The sequence below is a fragment of the Plectropomus leopardus genome, chromosome 21, assembly GCF_026936395.1.
Source record: "Plectropomus leopardus strain MGB_pleo_1.0 chromosome 21, ASM2693639v1, whole genome shotgun sequence".
Classification (NCBI taxonomy): domain Eukaryota; kingdom Metazoa; phylum Chordata; class Actinopteri; order Perciformes; family Serranidae; genus Plectropomus; species Plectropomus leopardus.
Genome location: NC_142196.1, coordinates 20,498,095 through 20,518,872, shown reverse-complemented (window position 1 = coordinate 20,518,872; position 20,778 = coordinate 20,498,095). Strand labels below are relative to the sequence as shown.

General features: G+C 38.7%; 2 protein-coding genes across 3 annotated transcripts in view; one reads left to right on the top strand and one right to left on the bottom strand.

Annotated features, from left to right (window-relative positions):
* Positions 1 to 6,122, bottom strand: part of slc4a2b (solute carrier family 4 member 2b) — a 55,870-nt gene extending 49,748 nt beyond the window's left edge. The window contains exon 1 of one of the 2 annotated variants that reach the window (XM_042510106.2): positions 6,084 to 6,122. The gene's annotated coding sequence lies outside the window, so the exon portion shown is untranslated. Of the gene's footprint in view, positions 1 to 5,840; positions 6,028 to 6,083 lie in introns of those variants that run through there. The other variant, XM_042510105.2, reaches the window with a different exon arrangement.
* Positions 6,123 to 8,252: 2,130 nt separating this feature from the next.
* Positions 8,253 to 20,776, top strand: LOC121960443 (uncharacterized). Its single transcript, XM_042510125.2, has 17 exons — positions 8,253 to 8,436; positions 10,170 to 10,276; positions 10,375 to 10,514; positions 11,229 to 11,392; positions 11,486 to 11,644; positions 11,720 to 12,170; positions 13,431 to 13,532; positions 14,239 to 14,329; positions 15,426 to 15,649; positions 15,741 to 15,983; positions 16,080 to 16,178; positions 16,601 to 16,794; positions 16,899 to 17,073; positions 17,160 to 17,316; positions 17,509 to 17,662; positions 17,906 to 18,017; positions 18,354 to 20,776. The coding sequence occupies exons 1-17, from the start codon at positions 8,416 to 8,418 to the stop codon at positions 18,527 to 18,529; spliced, it is 2,769 nt and encodes a 922-aa protein (XP_042366059.1). The 5' UTR covers positions 8,253 to 8,415; the 3' UTR covers positions 18,530 to 20,776.
* Positions 20,777 to 20,778: the final 2 nt, after the last annotated feature.

The window sequence follows — 20,778 nt, the reverse complement described above, 5'->3', positions numbered from 1 at the left end:
GTCCAGTATCTAGTTATTATGATACATTTATGGTTCATCCTTAAGTCCAAGTGAACGGAGGAGATTCCCTCAAGATGTTCCCGAGATATCGCGTTCATGTTAACAGGACACACAAACTAAAAACATATTTCCTCTGGCCACAGCTGTCACCAGCACAGAGGCATAAAAATAAATCCTGACTCAACATCAACTGACCTAACAGAGATATACCAACATCAGTGTATTTGGAGATATGGTGGGAAAAAAAGGTCTTTTTTTAAATGTATTTTTGACACCTGATTTTACTTCAATTCAATTTATATGTGACATGAAATCAAAGAATGATCTCAGTAAAATTAACAATTTAAAATATTAAAATGTTTAAAATATTGTTATGTAACTCAGATTTATAATAATAAAAGCAGTAAGCTGAGGACCATTTAGAGCCGCAGAGAACAGCAGTCAGTCAATTATTTTGTGGGTTTATCAGCATGAGCCAATACTTTCACATGGTGATTTGATTCATTCATAATATAAATGTATTGATTTGTGCAGCTTTTAAGTCTCAAATACCAATTGTGGTATCAGCCTCTAAAATCCCATCAACAGTTAGATCATAATAAAACTACAGAGCTGGCACCGAGACTGTACTGTTGTAATGCTTCTATTCCAGTAAAGTCCAATAAATAACTTCTGCAGAGGGATTAGATGGTATAGCACCCAAAGGATTCATACATCCATCCAAAAGAGACTGAGGCAGCTAAAATTAAATCAAAAGGCAGTACTAAATAGTTGGAGAAGATTTGGTGACTTGGTTTGACCCGCTGCTGCTGTGTCGTGAAACTTTTCTTTTTCCAGTCACCAGCGACTGCTCCTATCCAGCCCCAGCAGTGTTGGGGTGTGGCACTTGTCAAAACTGCATCCAGGGCTGCTCAGGTTGCCCCAGCGGCACAAAAGATTAAACCATGTTCTCACAGAATCACGGTAATTGCAGAGCTTTGACCCGGTGCACTTTGTAATAACTGTATTTACTCTCTTGAGACTCAGACTGGGACGGGAATGAAATATCTCCAGGGCTCCCAGAGCCAAAACAAAAGGCCTTAAACCTCATACAGTATGGTCAAAGACAAATCAGCCATTTATCCATTTCCTGGGAAACGCTGTAATGTGATTACGTTTGTGTGGCAAACAACATAACCGAAAATACTCTGCTGGTAAAGACTGAAAAGCCATGGGAATTTCAACTTGTACCCATATGGGAAAACATGACAATAGCAAGTAAAAGTAACAAGGATGACTGACTATATCTTATGTAGTTGAGAGAAAATTAGAGGCTCCAAAGAGACTACAAACTAACGGTTTAATGGGGTTCATTAGACCAAATTATACACGTTTCAAAATGTAATGCCAAAGCACTTCATAGTAATTAAATGCAACTTGGTAGGCCCGAGCAGAGCAACAGCCAAGCAAGCAAACTGAATTATAGCCCTGAATTGCCTCCACAATGTCTAATATAGTAAACAGATATGAAATAACAGTGTTTAGTTTAGTCAAGGACAGATTTTTAGGCCTGATGTGTTTAGCAAAATGCTGGCTCTGTTTATCCGCAGAGGGGAAGGTAAAATAAACATGAAGAGCCGAAAGTCCATTAAAAAAGAAAAAAAAAGCTTATTATCAACCTCTTTTCCTTCCTTGTCTTCTGCATGACCAAGCAATTCGCAACAGGAATGCAGAGACACTCTGTTCAACTGTTTGTGCTTTTTTTTCTCCAGCAAAACATGCCATTGTTGTCACAAATCAGTTTACAATAACTCTGTTTGACATACTCCACTGAGGCGAAGGAAAACAAATAAAAGCTGAGACAGTGATAACGCAGATAAGATGGATCTATCTGATGTGTAGAAGCTACACGCGGGATTTCACGACAAAAGGGAAGTCGCTGTGGAATTTAAAAGTGCAGATCGAGCAAGGTCAGATTCACCAAGACAAACATTTCAGACTCCTCTATTGTACGAGTCCTTGAAGCGCTCAGAATTTGTGAGGCAAAAACATCACAGTAGTTTGATTTACTTACAGTAGGTTTAATCATCTCGGGGGAAAGATAATCACTTTATCCTGTCGGCTTTACATCAAAGTAAAAATACCTCCTTAAATAACCTGGAGTGCACGTGGAGATGATACCGGTGAGTCAGCAGAAGAGACACATCCTTCCTCCATCCTGCCAGAGGGCATGTCCTGACTTCTATTAGCCATGTGTCAGAAACAATTTTGGGACCACAGTTCCCAAACGGGGGTGCATGAACCTGGAGAGATTGTGGAAGGGGTTTCAAATGGGTCCATCGCACTCGAGTTTACAGGGATTTAAAGAGATACGTCACCAATTTCAAACTAGCTTAGCATCTAAACAATGTGGGTAGTTTGTTTAGATTTACTGTGGTTAACTTATCTCCATCTAACCAGTACCTGGATACACCTTCTCCCCTCTTAAAACTCTGCGAAATGATGCACTTTTAGTTATCTGGCGTACTTTTCACCATCACTTCTGCATTATTGTATTACCCACCACCCATGCCACAACCGGAGGCACAAATAGTATACACGAATCCGGGAACGTACCAGAAGTAAACAAATCGGCATCACTGCAGTGGCATACCCCTCTCTACGGCACGTGTTTGAATGCAAGCTGTACAATTTTCTACTTTTACCATCACTTTCTGTGCAACGTTACTTTTAAAAACGATGTCTAGGAGTCTGGAAGAACGTGTGCGGTTGCTCCAAAAGTATTGGCAAACTTCAACTTTGGAAAAAACACTGAATGTGAAATGCACACGCCTTTACTTCATGAAGTAAAGGTCCGAGACCATTTAAATCTACGCAGATTTTCACTAATGTTACTTGTCCGTAATGATTAAATGCAACATTTTTTTCGGATTGTGCCAGCTAACATCAATTGCCACCGCAGTAATGGCAAATTGGTCATCAGATTCATCTATAAAAGCAGATCAAGAGACAGACAACCTCTCTCTCTCTTTTTTCTCAAACTCGGACCAAAATCCATTTTTATTTTTTTCAAATTTAAATCAAGATAATGTTACTGCTCTGCCTATTTCTCTCCTAAAATGTTTTCAGAATCACATTCACATTTCTGCTTCATGCACTGTGAAAAACGGAGGCCAAAAAAACTGAGATCAGACAGTAAAAGCAACGCAATATAAACAATATAAACCCCGACTCTGTTACTGAGTTGCATTTTTCTTGTTTGAAATGTTTTCAGACATATGTCCTAGCTTACTGTTTAACTGTAATATAAGATCGTTTATTACCAGCCAGCCGTCATTGTCTCAAACGGACAAGTTCAACTTTCATCACCCACCAGCAGGAGCGTTTATTGGTCTGGTAACTTTTGGCCTGACTGATTTTTTTTAATAAACATAAGTCTATATATTGATACTTAATCAGAGGGCAAAATGAGCTTATTCATATTTTGGATTTTACTGACAACTGACTATAACATTTTTCTTCCCTTTAAAAACTGTCCACCTTAATTTTACATGTCGTGGCTGTTTGCATATTCCCGTTTACTTTAAAGGTGTTGTGTGCAAGATTTAGCAACATCTAGTGGTGAGGTTGCATACTGCAGCCAGCTAAAATTTAAAAATGCAAAACCGGAAATGGCCCTGTCTAGAGCCAGTGTTTGGTTTGTCCATTTTGGGCTGCTTTGGAACAACACAGGGATCTCTATAGATGAGGACCTGCTCCATATGTAGATATTAAAGGCACTCTGAGGTAGTGAATCACAATGATCCTTAATTTTCACATGATTATAAGCTAATGGAAACATAACTATGGATATTATATCCCCCTTCTGCCTCTATATCCCCCTAAATCCTACACACTGGACCTTTAATCTTGAGCATTGTGTCTCTTTATTGTTCCCAGAGTCAGTTTCATACTGTAGTCCTTTTTCAAAGCTGATGTTTTGACTTGTCACAGCAGGAAAAGAGCAGGTGCAGCTAATAACACAAACCATGGCTCATTTGCAGTAATCATCTTACTGCAGAAATCAATGTTATTAGTTTCACCAAGTCAAAATGTCTGCTGTGATAACGGCTCACAGCGGGAAATCATTGAATACCTGCTATCATAAAATGAAAACTTCAACCTTTGATGTTTGTCAAGACTAGGAGAGCCACTTTAGGCTGTTGTTAAAGCCACTTGTCACTAAGTGAACATTTTATAGCATCACGCTATATTACACTCTCTCATTAGTGTGCTCCACTTCCATTTCTAAAGCCACGGTACAATAGAGGCACGGAACAAAAGCCGCAAATGGAGGTCAATGGGATGAAACCTGGGATTTCCTGTTGAGAATGCATGTTATATTGAGATAGCTTTCAGTTGATTAATTAGGTAAGTAAAAGATTAATTCTGTTAATTGGTAGATTGCTAAAAAAGTGCCCAACATCCCTGCTTCTAAAATATAGAAGTTACTATTTTCTCTGATTTACAGTATATCGACGTAAAGTGATTATCTTTGGTTTCGGTCAAATAAAACAAGCTATATGAAGACTGGTATTACAATGGATTTCTTTTTTTTTTTTTGGTCACAATTACTCCACCATCATAAAGAAAAACGATTAGTAGTTAGGAACTGTTCTCTCTTTATCAGAAGAGGGAGGTGGCTGGAGAGGTCTTTTTTTACCCTCCCCGAAACTATTTTAGTGACTCTAGGAAAATGCACAACCCTCCCTCTACAATAAATGAGAGTTCAGATTTTAAGAATGTGCCGTTTAATATTTATAAGTAAAAAATTGAAAACAAAATCCCAGATTTTTTTTTTTAAAAAACTTGTTTTTTGCAAAATTTAAAATGAGACATGTAGAATTAAAATGATTGATGAAATAACACTAATTTAAGCTGGGATTTGTTTTTGTTTTTCTTGATGGATATGATGATTGCACATGATGAGTTCAAGGTCAGTTATAAATTTGTTTTTAAAGCTTCTGGCTATGAAAAATTGGGTAATTTTGACACTATATACAAATTCAAAAACCACTTGCCTGGCATTTTTCAAACAAATCAGATTCAAATTCTAATCAAACATAATTAGCCAGGATACAATGACAACAGAGAGGGAACACGTGGAGAAAATTAAGATATGTTTGTGACATAATGTCACACATTGACACATATTAGAGCAATGTTACGTCGACAGCTAAAGGAATTAATTAGCTGTTATGATACTTTCCTTTACTAATTCCTTGATTTTTCCAGGCCTGTAAAATGTGATTATGAAATTCCATGACTTTTTCCAGGGTTTCCATGATTGTGGGAACAATGAAAATGCAACCTTTTAACATTATACACCTCTCCCCTTGGCCAAAATAAAATGTTTAAGTCCCTCCCCGTGCTTAATTTGACATGCCTTTTTGCACCACCCCCTCAGTCTTCACAAGTAACGAACAGTCCCTTAATGAATATAATGGTTAGTAGTCACTATTTATACACGTTTGCAGATGGAGTATTTCACCCTAACATATTAAGAAACAGAGGACATGCCATGGTTGAGTCATTTTGGACTAAATAAATGATGAAAGAATGAGTACAACTGTCTCCACACTACCTTACCAAAAAAGACACACGACAAATGAAAAAACAGTAGACTCATCCAGCCAACTCTTCAATATGACCATCACATTTCCACAGTCAGGAGGAGTGACCGCTAGCTTGCTAGGATGAGGAACTCCTCTGAATATAAACGTTAATATTACCGTTTACTACCCACCAGTCTGGGAGGAAACTTAAACCACGACAAAACTGTAAATCCCAAAGCATTTCCAGCATTTTATCCTCTCTGTTACCTGATTAAAAAGCCGAAGAACAAAGCGAAGTCATCCGGCAGCAACGGATACTTCCATGCATGTGTGGCAGTTGGTGCCGCCTCTCCTCACAGGGAGTATATGTCAACAGTGACGGCCGGCTCGTGACCTTCCCAATATCGACAATTCAAAGACAAAAACGCGTTTTCAAGAAGCGAAATCCCTCTGAGGCTTAAAATCACAAACGCATTGTGGCTTATTTACTCACCGGTGCCTGGTACTCACCTCAAACTCTGTCTGAATGACTTGCTCACCCGGCGTTAAAAAGCGCTCATTAAAAACACTACCACGTCCGGTATGAAAATCAAAATAAAATCCTTCGCGAGGATTAAAGGCATATGCGTTCATTTCTCAAGCAAAAAGCATAAAAATATATTCAATTATGAGCTAAGTATTAACAAAATATCCTAAAAAATCATATCATAGCATAAAGCAAGTGATGAATTCTTTCAAATGTGATTTTGCGGCTTTATTTTGAAGCCAACTTAAATCAAATTCCGGTTTGAGTTTGTAGTTTTTGGTAACTTGTTGCCATTTCCTTCGGACTCAAGTTGTCGCGCCTGCGTAAATGATGATTCATATTTCTGATAAAGGCCGGAGGGAGGGCAGTCATGTACCGTTATGATGCTTATGATTAAATATCAGCGAATCGTGCTGAGTTTTTTGTCTGATATATTGATAGATTTCATTTTTTAAAATGTTTAAAATGTGGCCTTGTTTTTCTACAAAAACAAAGTAAAAAATGTCCTTTTGTGGTTGTTGTTTAACCTTATTTGTCCTGCTTTTCGTCCTCACCAAAAAATTTCGTCCACACTTAGGAATAGGTCTGACGTTTAAAAACAAAACAGAACAGAACAAAATACACATAAAACCCCTACACAGTATAATGCAGCCGAGTAAATGTGAACAATTTGATTAACTAAAAGAGTAAACCTTTTAATTTTTCATTTTCTTAAAGGTACAAGTAATGCATTTATGTTGTAGTGTTGAAAAAGGCTATATCAAATCATTTTAGTTTCCTCCAGTTCCCACATAACTTTTTAAAAATTTAACTAAATGAAAAGTCAGATAGAATCATAGTAGTGCAATTTTCTTCAGTTGCTCCTTTATTATATACCTTATTTAAGAGTCTAATATTTTTTGTCTTGAATTGCTAATTATGTGTGGTACATATGATGGATGCAAAGGCATAGTACATGTATGTAAAGGTCATATCAATACAGAGCAAGAGTGGCCCCTAGTGGTAGTTTTCTGCTACGGATTCACCTGTTACATGTAATAATAACCAGAAACAAAATCAACTTTAACCCTTTGAATCCTGAGCAAATTGGCTTAACTGAAGACAATGACCAACTTAAAAAGAAAGCTTAAGAATTTGAAAAAAAATGAAAAAAAAAGTTAAAAAATTACAAAAAATTACCTGAAATTTACATAAAAAATGAAAGAAAAAAATTGAAAAAATGGGGAAAAAACTTATAAAAGAAAAATAAAAAGGAAATGACCTGGAAAAAGCTTAAAATAATAACCATGCAACATAATTTAAAATGTGCAATTATTATAATTAAAAAAATGTTTTCTGGACATCTCTACCTCACTTCTGAATATTTTTCTAAATCTGCAATATCTTATAATTTGCACGACATTTCTCCCCCTTTGCTTTCCCCCCCAATGTTTGTAAAGGAGAAATCAAACCAATTTGTTCAGGGTAAAAGGTTTAAATGATAGTGAAAGGCGTATGAAAGCATGTTTCAAAGGGTTAAATTTATGGCTTTAACAGGGAAGTGGGCCTGTGTAAACACATACAAGGAATTTGACTACAATATAAACAAAAGCTAAGTACCATATATATAAAAATATGTGTGTGTGTGTGTGTTGTCCAAACACATGCTAAAAGCTAGAGAATGATTGTTATATGCTGCATATAAGCTTTTCCTAAAAATAATATATTCTATTACAATTACATTTATTTTGTAATTAAATGACTGTAACTAGTTACATGTGAGTAATTACTCTTTTTACTGTGTTTTTATTCATCACTGTTGTTTTAATGTATTTTATTTCATGTGTCGTCGCTATGACAATAAAGTAATCTCTCTCTAATCAACCATTCTTTCTTTCTTTTCCCTTAATTTATTTAATCTGTCTGAATCACGTTTGTGAAATTATACAGTTTACTTTCTCTTTCTCCACAGGCTCTTAAATGGCAGACAAGAGAAAATCTACACCGCAGATGTATAAATCTCCACAGATTACATGGAAATGTTTAGTCATAGATGATTAAATATTATGAGGGCGGTGGTTGGGGTTTAGCTCTGTCAATCACAGAGACACAGTCCGGATTTGCGCTCTCTGCCTCGGCGTGTAAACCTTCTTCTCTCCGCAGTGTTGATAGGCTGCTTCCGTGTTGATATTCTGTCAATCTGCAAGTCAAAAGGCTCGGCCGCTGTTTGTTAGCATAGCATGCGACGCTGCAGCAGACCCAACCAGGAAGTCAATAAAGTTGCTAATTAACATTAGCTCCACTTTGATTTCCATCTATTCACGTTGAAACGACAGCATGAGTTCCGCCGGCCCTCCGGTAAGCTGCAAAACACCGAGCTGCGTTTGACATGACACCGCACACAGATGTTAGCCTGCTAGCTGCTGTAGCTGTAGCCTCGGCTAACTGTTAGCCGCCGTGCTAACGTTGTTTGTTGACAGCCCTGTGTGTGTGTGTGTGTGTGTGTGTGTGTGTGTGTGTGTGCGGACATAACAACACCCCGAGCGTTAGCTGCAGGTTAGCCTGTCACCTGTTTGTGACATTAAAATCGCCAACTTCACTGTGAGTTAATACTTTTACCCTCACAGAGGCTAACTGAGGGGTGGAAACTTTGTAAACAAACATTAAGTCAGGATATGAGAGTTGGGAGGCGAAACTGCAGGTCAGATTGAATGAAGGACAAACATAAAAAACAAATATGTTGCGGTTAATCCACGTTAAAACGCAGGTAATTGAATTTGTGAAAAGCATGCACATGAGTTAAAGATAAATACAACTGGATGTTCTTACAAGCACCTATGTAAAGCCCTTATTAAGTAGTTATTGTACGTTTTTTATTCTAAACGATTTAATATTTCTTCGACAGTGTCATTAAAAAGTCAAAATGCATAAAATCAATTAATTTAAATAGAAGGACTTAATTGCTAAAATGTCTTAAATCAATCTTTAAAAATTCTCAAAAATGCTTATACATGGGAAGTAGGATTTTTATGAATGTTTTTTATTTTTGTCATTGCACTGCAAAAGCTCAAAATAATGGGTAACTATTAAGAAATAATAATTTACCTAATATCTTTTTCATTAACATTATCAAAAATTCATGTTTTATGTTATATTATTATTATTATATATTTCTTTAAATGAATTAAAATTTTTCCTAGCCTTAAAGTAATTGATGTTGGTTCATGTTTTTCTTTCCTTCAGAAGTGGCTACTGTAAAATTGGTCTTAAATTTTATTCTAAGTAAAAAAGTCTTAAATCCTTCTTACCCTAAGCAGTACGAATCCTGTTTGATAACAACCCATTTTACTTACAATTGTCAAACCCCAATCAACACAGCTAATCTGTGAAGTAAAACTAACATTAAACAACAATAACAAAATTTAAAATGCATCCGTGCATAGACAGCTGTTAATGTAACAGTACTTTAGTGTTGTCACGATACTGGGATTTCTAACTTCTATAAAATAACTTGAAAAAGGGGGTCACAAGTTAGCCATGGCTGTTTATTTATTTTTTTATTTCTTATTATTCTGTTTTATTTTATTTTTTTTTAATGCCCCTTTTTCATTTTATTTTGTTGATATTATCTCGTGTAATTGTCTATGGGTCTCTCTATGACCCAAGTCCTTAATAAAGTTTTGAATTGAATAAATTTAATTGTAACCTGTTAACAATGTTTTTTGCTTAATCTCTGACAAATAAACTCATAAATAAATAAATTTTAAAAAATTAAATAAATAAGCTAATAAAAGCAACTGTAAAATTTGTGTTTTAAATGCAAACTAAACAATAACTCTAAGTCCTCTTATTGAAAAATGTCAATACAAAAAACTGGATTATCTGTAGTCTGAAAAATTCCTTTGACTGTTATTTAACATATCTGGAGCCGGCAGTCATTGTTTGTGCGATCACTGATAAGGGATAAACAACCACAAAGGTCAGCCCTCATTTACATGTCTTTTGATGCTTTAATCAGGTCCTATCCTCTAACTCGGATGTCTGTATGGTTTAAACAGCGACAATGCCTATTTGATTTTCCTGTTTTGCAGACTATTGGGGAGCTCTTCCTCATCCTCAGTGAGATGGGGTTCTCAGAGGAACAGATCCAGGCAGCTATACAGGCGGGGCATTTTTCTGCGTCGGACGCGGCTGAATGGTGAGTTGTCCCAGCTCGTTGTCATTTCCATTAAACACTAATTCAATTCCACTTTAGTTCCTAAAACACCACTCTTACCCTCTATCATTTGCTGAAAGGCTCTTGCAGGGTCAGTATCCACGGCACAGATTGGTCAAGCAGTCACCGCAGCCAGCTGAGACGGCATTTTCGGCTTTCAACCCACCCAAAGAGGCAGCTAGCACTTCAGAGACGCATAAATCACCTTCTGACAGCAAAGGTATGACGCCAAGCAGTTTCCTGCAGCCGTTATGATGTCCTGTTTTCAATAAGACTCATGGAAAATAACAGTTAAGGATGCAAAATTAGCTGTTTGTTTTTTTGTTGCAAATATTGTATACATTCTTATTGTTCTTCTTAATTATGTATTTGTTGTACACTGTAGCATCATACACGTTATATTTCTAACTTTACATAATAGTTTTATACATTGCGTTGTGGCATAAAGCTCATAGTTTCACATTTTACACACATACACATGTATAATTTAAATATTCACATGATAGAGCTAATTGTTTCTTTTTATTACTGAATTTCTATTTTATATTTCATATTTTTACACACTTTACGCTCTCGGCACATTATATGCATTAAGAATTTTAAATATTCATATAATAGAGCTAATTGTTTCTTTTTAATACTGTATTTTTATTTCATATTTTTACACACTTGGCACATTATACATATTAATAAAGTTTTAATATTCACATAGTAGTGCTAATTGTTTCTATTACTGAATTTATATTTTATATTTTTAAACACTTAACACACGGCACATTATACATGTATGTTTAAATATTCACATACTAGTACCAATTGTTACTATGTATTACTGTGTGTCTATTTGATATTTTTACATACTTTGTGCCTGTAACTAACCACAGTTTCCCCCCAGGATCAATAACGTATGTCTGATTTTGATTCACTTCAACAGCGTCCCCTTCATTAGTGCTGAGACCACAATCACAATCAGGCGCCCTGTCCCCAGAGCCACTACCAGTCGAGTCCCGCATCAAACAGGACAAGAGTGACTTTGAGGAGCAGCAGAGACAACGTGTTGCCCAGGAGGCCAGAGCGGAGAGAAGACAAAAGAAACAGGTGAGCTTTGCAATAAAAAAAAAAAGTACCAAACAGTGCCGACTCTGGACCGGCAGAGATTTTTGAGCTCACATCAGAACATTTCCTGGTCAGGAGCGCGAGTTGGTGTTAAAGCGGATAGCTGAGGACCGGAGGAGTTTGCAGGAGAAGAACCAGACCAGCGCTGCCACAGAGACGTCTCCTCCGAGCGGTCAAGGACAGAGACTTGGAGGAAAGATTCAGACAAATGTGGACAACAACTGCGTCCTCATGGTGAGACGATGAAGATTTTTAATGTACGTGTGTGTGACGTAGAGAAAAATTGTTTACATTTCATGTTTCTTGCAGATCCGGCTCCCATCCGGCGAGTCCATGCGTGAACGCTTCCCAGCTGATGCTCCTCTCCGCAGCGTCGTGGAGCACATCACGGGACGCCACCCCTCCCTCCCCTCCTTTTCTCTCCTCCAGGGGTTTCCACGGAAACGCTTCGGGGAGGCAGAGCTCGCTTGTTCACTGCACTCCCTTGGCCTCACTCCCAACGCCGCACTGTGTATTCAGACAACTCCTCCAGAGACGCCTCAGGATCCTCCGAGTCCGGCTGATGCACCGTCAGCGGGACAGAACGAGCCGTCTCCTTGTGTTGTGTCTCCTCAGCCTCATTTCCCCGACCTGGAGAGGGTGGGAGGGCACGACCGCGCTCTACCTCCTCCTCTACCCAACCAGCTGTGGGAGGAGGCCGTGAACTACGCAGGGATACCAGGAGCTGGTCCCTCACTGTCTGGGCCGTCTCACTTTTGGGGTAAGTTTAAATACCATTAAAAAAAAAAAACACTCCACATTCATTTACTAGCAAATTTAGAAAAGATTTGCCGCTGTAGCTCATTAAACGTATTCGGCAAAGCTTGTTTGTTTGCAGCTGCAGCTCTGTAGCAGCCAGTGCAGATTACTTATAGAGCTGCTGTTTCTGGTTTCTTTTTTCTGTAATATAAATTTATTCACATATTTTTTTTGATGGCTGTGTATTAGCAAATTATTTGGCGATAAGATGATGTCAGGGTTACGATTAAGGGTCAACTGATACAGGTTTTTTTTTCCTCGGGCCGTTACCAACAGCGATTGTTATTAGTTAATGAGACCTGTAACTGATATTTGAAACCGATTTGAGTTTACAATAAAAATGAATATCTTTCTGTCAATATTTAGAGTTTTGAATTTAACAAACTCCTATATTTCCTATACAGAAATAAAAAAAATGTTTCAAAATTACAATCATTTTTTTTTAATCTTGGAAATCATGATGGGAAAAAGAAAGTCATTTTCTCTCAATGATTTAAAGTAGTCGGCCTGCAGTCTGGCATTACAAGAACTGACTTGGATAGTAAGAGGCAAAACAGAGGATTTTTATGAGATTTGGACAACTTTCTCAGATTTGTATGAATGACTTAACTGTGTAGATGCCAGTGATTATATAAATAGGCTCTAACATCATTACTCCAAAATCGCTTTTAACTTACTTACAGTACAGCTAGAGTACATGGTTAGTAATAAGAAGAGAAAAAACAATGTTTTGTACATTCCTGATTTTTTATTTGGCCAACAAATTATATCATTATTATTATATATGAATTTTGGTTTAAATGTATTAAGGTTTGTATGCGAACATTGCTGTATAGGTAGATGTGTTTTTTTTAAATGTATTATTATTATTTTTGTTATTATTATTCAATTTTCTAATTACAAAAATAATAATTTTGTTATCTTTTAAATGTATCTTTAAATGTAAGTTTTCCCCCTTTACTGAGATTTTGTTATGAGGGATGGGAGAGATGGGGTTTGTTCTGTTTATTTCAAATAAAAAGCCAACAAACTCAATTTGAAGACAAAAAATTAATTAACGTAGTCACATAGCTAAAGACAAAGTGCCACAAATGAGCCAAAGAGACGCAGCAGCAAAACGTAGTGTTTCTCAGGATACCTTGTGTAGTCTGCTCATTGCTATAGTCACTGTATTTAAATAGTTGTTCAGTCATTAGGTGACTTTCCTGCTTTTGCACAACAGGTCGAGGCCAGCGGCTGGTTCCTGGTAATCCCGAGGAAGATGCTGGCATCGAGGTCGATGACGAACAAGGAGAAGAAGAAGAGCCACCTCACATGCTGAACGGTACTGCTCACTGTGTCTGGGGTTGTTGCGGACACCTCATTTGACCCACATTTTCCTCTCTTCCCCCTCCTCTCTCTCCTCCCCTCTTCCCGCCTCCACATGTCTCCGTTTATTCACGCACGTAGAACTTTTTGTTCTGCCATGTCAGAAAGACGGCCGCTCACTGAGAGCTGCTGGATTTACTTTTAAATCAGTTTTATACTGTATGTTACATAAGTTTCCTGGTGCACCCAACATTTGACCGACTTCCCTCGAAATGTGTGTCATATGTGAGACAGATTAGGATTATGAAATATGTAGGTGAATGCCCCTTTATGTCAACATACGTACACAGGGTCAGACCCGCTGAGCCTCACCAGTGAGACCTGAGTTCCCCCATGTGCTTAAAGCTGGTCGGCCAATCAGATTCAGTCTTTAAGAACATGTGTTTCTGATATAGTTTTCTGAATGAGTGCCAGAGCAGAGAGGGAAAAGAGCTCAGTCACAGTTGAAGCTAGAAAGAGGAGAATCAAAGATCGGGAACTAAAGATGCTAGTGTTAATAAGAGGTTTGGGACGGAAAAATGCTACTTTTTTCACTGTAAAGACACTAGGACCAGACAAATGTTATGTTAATAGACTTATACTGTGTATATACGAGCTGGTTTTGCTTTCAGTGACTACTTTAAGTTTCAGTTTAGTAATATTAGGATATCTTATTTTCACAGGAATGCCGAGGCTGCCTTTCTTCCCCGAGAACAGGATTCGTGGAGAATTTGAGCCCAGGCATCACTGGCCAGAGCAAGGCAATCGACTCAGGTGGGTGTTGAGGCAGAACGGCGCTGATGTAATGTAAGAACTGTAATGCACATACATTGATGCAATGTAATATGCATTACAGTTAGTTTTTTTTCTGTGGATTACAGTCGAGTTTTATAGCTGTTTTCATTTGAGCTGAACTCAATTACTCATTTCATTGACTGAACAAAAACTAATTTGCAACTATTTTGCTATTTTTTAAAGCAAAAATGCAAAACATTTGCTTCTCAGATATGTAGACATGCTGTTTTTTGTTATATAGCATTATAAATTTTATATTTAGGCTGCTGACAAAGGGCCCTATATTTACACCCAGTGCAAAGTGGTGCATTGCAACTGAGTTTGCTAGTTTTGGATAATGCAGTCAACATTTTCACAGCCGGCACCCACACTGTGTAAGTATTTGTACCCATCTGTGCGAACATGGGCGTGTAGGTCTTAAAACAAGGCGTGGTCTGACGGATTGCTGTTTTGAGGTAGCAGAAATCGATTGCGCCTCTGACCAACAAAAACTTGGTCTCAGGTCAGAATGGTGCAATATATTCTGCTATTTTAAGGGTGCATTATTCAGGTAGTAAGATGGGCCTACATAGGTGGATTCACAATGCGAATGGACTCTGGTACACTCAAGGATAATACAAGTCCTGCATTGAAAATTTTACTTAAGTAGAAGTAAGTAAGTATAATTAGGAAAAAGTATTTGAGGTTTTAAAAGTAAAAGTAACCAATGCGGACAAAAACAACAAAAAAAAAACTGCTTTAAATTGCTTTTTAAAAATTGAAAAAAAACACTTAAAAACAAAAATAATTAAAAAGCAAAAAGAAAAAACACCCCCAAAATAAAAAAAAAATGAAAACACTGAAACATATTTAAAAAAGATTGAAAATGATATATATGTTTATCAAAATAGTTGCCAATCACTTTTCTGACAATCAGATAATTGATTAATCAACTACTCACTTCACCTTCACTGCTTTAGACCACGCACTATAGATTATTTAAATATTTAAATAACTGACTACATAAATTGACTGCAAAGGATTTGACATATTCGTTAAAATTCAGTAGAAAGACAGTTGTGTTTGTGTGTGTCAGGGAGGCTCCAGAGGAGGACCCAGCAGAGCCTGAGGATGCGGGAGGCCGGGCGGCGCCTGGAGCTGCAGGTCTGGCTGCAGTGGAGCGTCTGCAGAGAGCTGCGCAGCAAGAAGACCCCCGTGCCTCCCAGGGACAACCGTCACCCCCTAAAAGACCCTTCAGGGCACCCAGCGTGCCGTCCCTTTGTGCCTTGGCCACTCGTGCAACTGTCCACCTCATGACTGGTGAGAGACAATGTCGCATTTTTCCAGAAAACGTGTCCCGTTGCTTTTGTTTGCTCTCTGTCATCATTTTTGGCCCTCTCTACTCTCTCAGCTCCCAGCATGCAGTACAGCAGCAGTCTGGCCTGCCTCACCCCGGAGCTAGCAGAGCTTCTGCTCAACCACATGTCCCGTGAGAGGCTGCTACGTCCACGCACCCTGGAGCTCTTCTTTGGCTGCCCGCTGCAGAAGTTTGTCCTAAACTGCTACCCTTACTCCACCAATGAGCTCCTGCGGCAGCTACGAGCCTTCACAGCGCTAAAGCATCTGAGTCTGGTCAACTCACCTCTCATCACTGGTACAGACTTTCAACCCAGAATGGAGTTTCAGAAATTAATTTTGCTGTTTTAACTTTTGTAATGTCCTTTTAATGTCCTAATCTCGTTTTGTCCAGACTCTGGGCTGACAATCCTGTCCAGCCTGATCAAACTCCAGTACCTCAACCTGGCCTCCTGTAGCAAACTGACCGACTCCTGTCTGCATCACATCACAGGTTCGACTTTCTACAAACTGTCGTGTGAACAAAGCTCAGATTGTCACCAGAGGGGATAACAGATTATGTAACACCACTGAAAAGGCAGTTACAATTACGTGCAGGAATGCCACATCCCAACATAAGCTGCTCTGTGTTAAAGGGATAGTTCAGATTTTTTTGAAGTGGGGTTGTGTGAGTGTACTTATCCACAGTCAGTGTATTACATACAGTAGAAGTCGGTCAGGTTGGACAAGCAGGCAGGAGTACTTGTCCTACCAAACAAGTGGCATCCTGACTGACATCTAATGTTGGTAAAACACTAAAAGGTACAAACAGGTATGCCATACCTCAATTAAAAAAAATCCTAACTTTCCCTTTAAGTACTTGTTTTTAGTGTTAAATCATTTTTGCCACATTTCAACACATTATTTGGTATTAAGGTTTGAAGAGCCTGTGTTTCCTGTCCCTGGACCAGACCAAAGTGACGGATGCTGGGATGGTACTATATCTCCAGTCAGCTCCGTCCTCTCTGTCTCAGCTCAGCCTGAACCAGACGGCAGTGACTGAAGCCACACTGGTCGTCCTGCCCGCCTGTGTGCCACAACTGCGGCTCCTCAGCATCAAGCACACTAAGGTAACTTCAGCTCTACTGGACACAACCTGCAGAACAGCAAGTTATTTAGCAATTTGTTGTCTTCTCTTGACATTTATTTGTCGTGATTGGTGTTTTTCTGCCAGGTCAAGGACGTGTCAGCTTTGGCAGAGCTGTCCAATCTGCAGACTCTCAACCTGGATGGGACAGGTGTGACAGAAAGCTCCCTGGAGCACCTGGCCACCCACCCTGCCCTGTCCTCCCTCAGTTTGGCGGGAATTCCCGTAGCGGATGGCAATCACGCCCTGCAGATCATCTCAGGTTTGTAAATGAGCAGACAGCAAGTGAAACAAAATTGTCCAAGTCTGGAGTGAATCAAACTAAAGAGATTTCTGCTTTGCTTCCAGGTCTAAAGTTGACTCATCTGATCCTCCCTGGACGGCACTCTGTCACAGACAGCGGGCTGTCACATCTCTCCCGACTCTCTCTGCTCTTAGAGCTGGACCTGACGGACTACACACAAGTCACCGACCAGGGGGTCAGCCAGCTCTCCACCATGAACAGGTCATTCCCACTCTTCATAACTGCACTGTGCAACACATGCAGGTCAATATAACCGCTATTTCAGTGTGATTACGACCAGGAAAAAGCCATAAACAGCACATTCGTGCAGAAATCACTTCCCCTATCTGCAGGTCTTCGCAGTAAATGTGACGTTATCTGAAAACAGCCTCCTGACAGCAGTATTGTGTGCAGGTTGAAGAAGCTGTCGCTTAGCAACACGCAGGTGACAGATGCAGGGCTCCCCTCGCTGCGTGGTCTGCAGGAGCTGCAGGAGCTCTGTTTGGACCGAACGGCAGTCACCAGCCGAGGAGTGGCCGATCTCATCACCTGTCTGCGGCACCTGCAGGTGATTTTACTGCCAACACTTCTTTTAACTGCCCAGAAGAAGCTTAACTGAAGAAATAATAGAGAAATAATATGTGCTGCCCAGTCATTTTAACCCTTTCTTGAAGCGTTAGGCAGTTTCACAGTGTTGCATTTGTACTTTTACTTAAGAACTGCATACTTTCAACAAGTTAAGGTATCCGAAGTAACCTCATTTCATGTGCATATATTTCTTATATTCGTGTTTTTTTGTTGTGTTTTTTAGGTGTTGGGGTTAGCCAGCACTCAGGTTGGAGACACAGTAGTGAGGAGAGGTTTGCTCCGCTGCAATCAGCTTGTGAAGCTTAATCTCAGCCGCACACGGATCACAGACCACGGTAAGGTCAAACTTTAACCCTTAGGGACTGTTTGGTGCATTTTTTTTTTTTTTTTAAAGATGGCATCATGTCAAAAACCTTGCATTTAAAGGGTTAAAATTCTGAAAATTAACCAATATTTGAAATTTATAATTAGGACAGGTGTTAGTTAAAAAATAACTTAATAAAAGTAGACAATAATATTCATGTATAATATTTTTTAAAGCTTTAATTTTGAAAAGCACATCCGAGTGTGTGTAATATTAAAGCGGGCCCTAAGGGTTAAAATTACTGGCCTTTTCTTCATCTGACTCTTTTCTACAGGGGAACAATCTGAGTATTTTATGTTTTCCTCAGGTCTAAAGTACTTGAAACACGTGCACCTGGCTCAGGTGAACCTTGATGGCACCGGTGTGAGTCTGATCGGCATTGTGGGCCTCCTCTCTTCCACCAACATCAGCAGCATCCGTGCGAGCAACACTCGCAGCATCCCTCCTGACGAGGTCTCAGACGAGGAGTGGGAAGCCCAGTGAGCATCGATACCTTCGGTCGGTCCACGCCTACTGTACCCGAGCACGCCTCTGACCGCTGCGGTCCCCTTTTAGCCCCCCTGAGACATGCTGCCGAAAACAGCAGAACTGAAACACTCCTCCTATTTGCACTGTTTCAACTGCAGCTAGTGCCACTAATCTGTCAATCACGCACGCTACCAAGTTGAAACCTTTAAAACGGGAGCCTGGTTCTTAAAAACCAGGCCATTATTAACGTTTACATATATCGAAATCAATCTGTGTTTATTTGCATTTCCACTGCAGCCCTTTGTCTGTGGAAAAACTCCACCTGACAAACTTAAAGCTTTACGTGCAGCCTTATAGGTTGAAACAATCTGTGTTTCTCCTGGTTGGCACTTTTTGAGCCGACTGGCAGTCACATATTAAATGTTGGAAATATAACAATTAATACGGCATGTATTCTCATACTGTAAGACTAACCGCTTGGTATATATACATTTAAACAAGATCTAAGTAACAAATTATAAATTCAACCAAATATGGTTGGATTCTTTTTTGGGAAGGATGTGAAGGCAGATAATGTCTTTCAGTCATTATTCTGCCACCTCATTAAAGACAACATTGAGTATTGAGCTGTATTCATATCATTTTGGATTTATTAGAATAATTTGAGATTTACCCACTGAGTTTACGTCGATCTCTACAATGTTTATTTTTTGTTGTTGAGCTTGAATATTTGGCTCTTATTAATTGTACAGCACGTGCAGCAAACACTACTGCAGATGATGGACGCAAGACGATAAAATAACGCAAGACGTAAGCTCGTGTTAGTGTAGGATTGGCTTTAAATACATAAAAACAAAAAGAATATTAGAGTATTGTTGCCACCAAGACAAAATTATTTGCTCAGTTTCTTGTTTTACTGAAATATTACAACATACTCTCATCATCACTACGGTATAAACAAAATTATTGTATGATGTCTAGATCCCAGAGGTGTGGACCCGAGTCACATGACTTGGACTTGATTCTGACTTGAGCACAAATTTGATGACTCAAGACTTGACAAAATCAAAATAGACTTAAAACTTAACTTGGACTTAAATTGTAGTAACTCGTGACTTCACCTGGACGTGAGCCTTTTGACGTGAAAATACTTGATACCTTCCTAAAAGTGCACAGATTAAAAAGCATGTTATTTAAAAAGTATTTGACTACCTGCGAATGAGTCAACAATCAACTAAAAGTTGCATATTGTCACTTCAATGCTATAAATTTTTAGGAAAGTCAACACTTTAATCCCCAGATCCACAACGCTACAGCATCTTATTAGTTTGCAGGAGCGAACCATTAAAAACTAACATTACGGAACCGAGTGCCAGTTAGAAAAAAAACAAACAAACACGAAATAATGTCATTCACAAACAAAAACTTTGTGACAATAAGCAAAAAAAAATCGTTTTTGTGTGCAAGATGTGCAGAAGGAAAATAGATGGCACATAAAAGTTGTTAGACATTGGAAGTTGCACGAAAAAACAGTGAGTCAAGAGTAATATTAACATAGTTTGTGAGCTAAATTCTGAAAAGCATTTATGATATTTGTAAATTTCACATAATACCGTTGTTAAAATGCCGTTACATTGCAAAACAATAACTCTGCACCTCTGCATAAGACATCATATTGACTGATCTGGATCAGCGTTGATTGTATATTTTCTTCTGAGACACTAATCATATTATCATATTTTGTGGTGGCATTAAAACATGGCCATAACATTTTTGTTCCGATGCTCCTATTTGACATGAACACAGCGGTAAGAGCTCATAATGATTTTGTGATATTACTTGTGTGAATGTTTGTTTACAGCAAACAAGTCACCTAAAAACTCTTAATTTTCCCCTTTTGAGTGCATCCTGGCGATGCGTTGGATTCAGTTGTTTTTACAAATGGTGGTCATATTACAACCTTTTATTAGTGTTAGTTATGCCAAGAAATGCCAGTATTTTTTGGACAGTCTGGCCATTTTCAGTGACATAGATAACAGGGTGAGCAGCGTACAGTGTAGTGGCTGTGGGTTGAGGCAGGATCTATGCAGCCATGAGGCTCACAAGCCAAAATCCAAAGCAACTTGTTTAATCACTTCAAGGTTTTTCCTCATGTTTACAGAGATGTAAAATAGTTTATTTTCCCAAAAGGCTTTTGATTTTTGGATATGAGCACTGTATTCATTAAGTGTAAGATGAATAATAAAGTCTTCTGAATCTAAATG

Bases quoted from the DNA above. Each gene is read 5' to 3' on its own strand.
- LOC121960443 (XM_042510125.2), top strand. From the start codon at position 8,416: ATGAGTTCCGCCGGCCCTCCG. The intron at 12,171-13,430 runs GTAAGTTTAAAT...TTTGCACAACAG, and splicing joins TGGGCCGTCTCACTTTTGGG to GTCGAGGCCAGCGGCTGGTT. The intron at 16,179-16,600 runs GTTCGACTTTCT...TTTGGTATTAAG, and splicing joins CTGTCTGCATCACATCACAG to GTTTGAAGAGCCTGTGTTTC.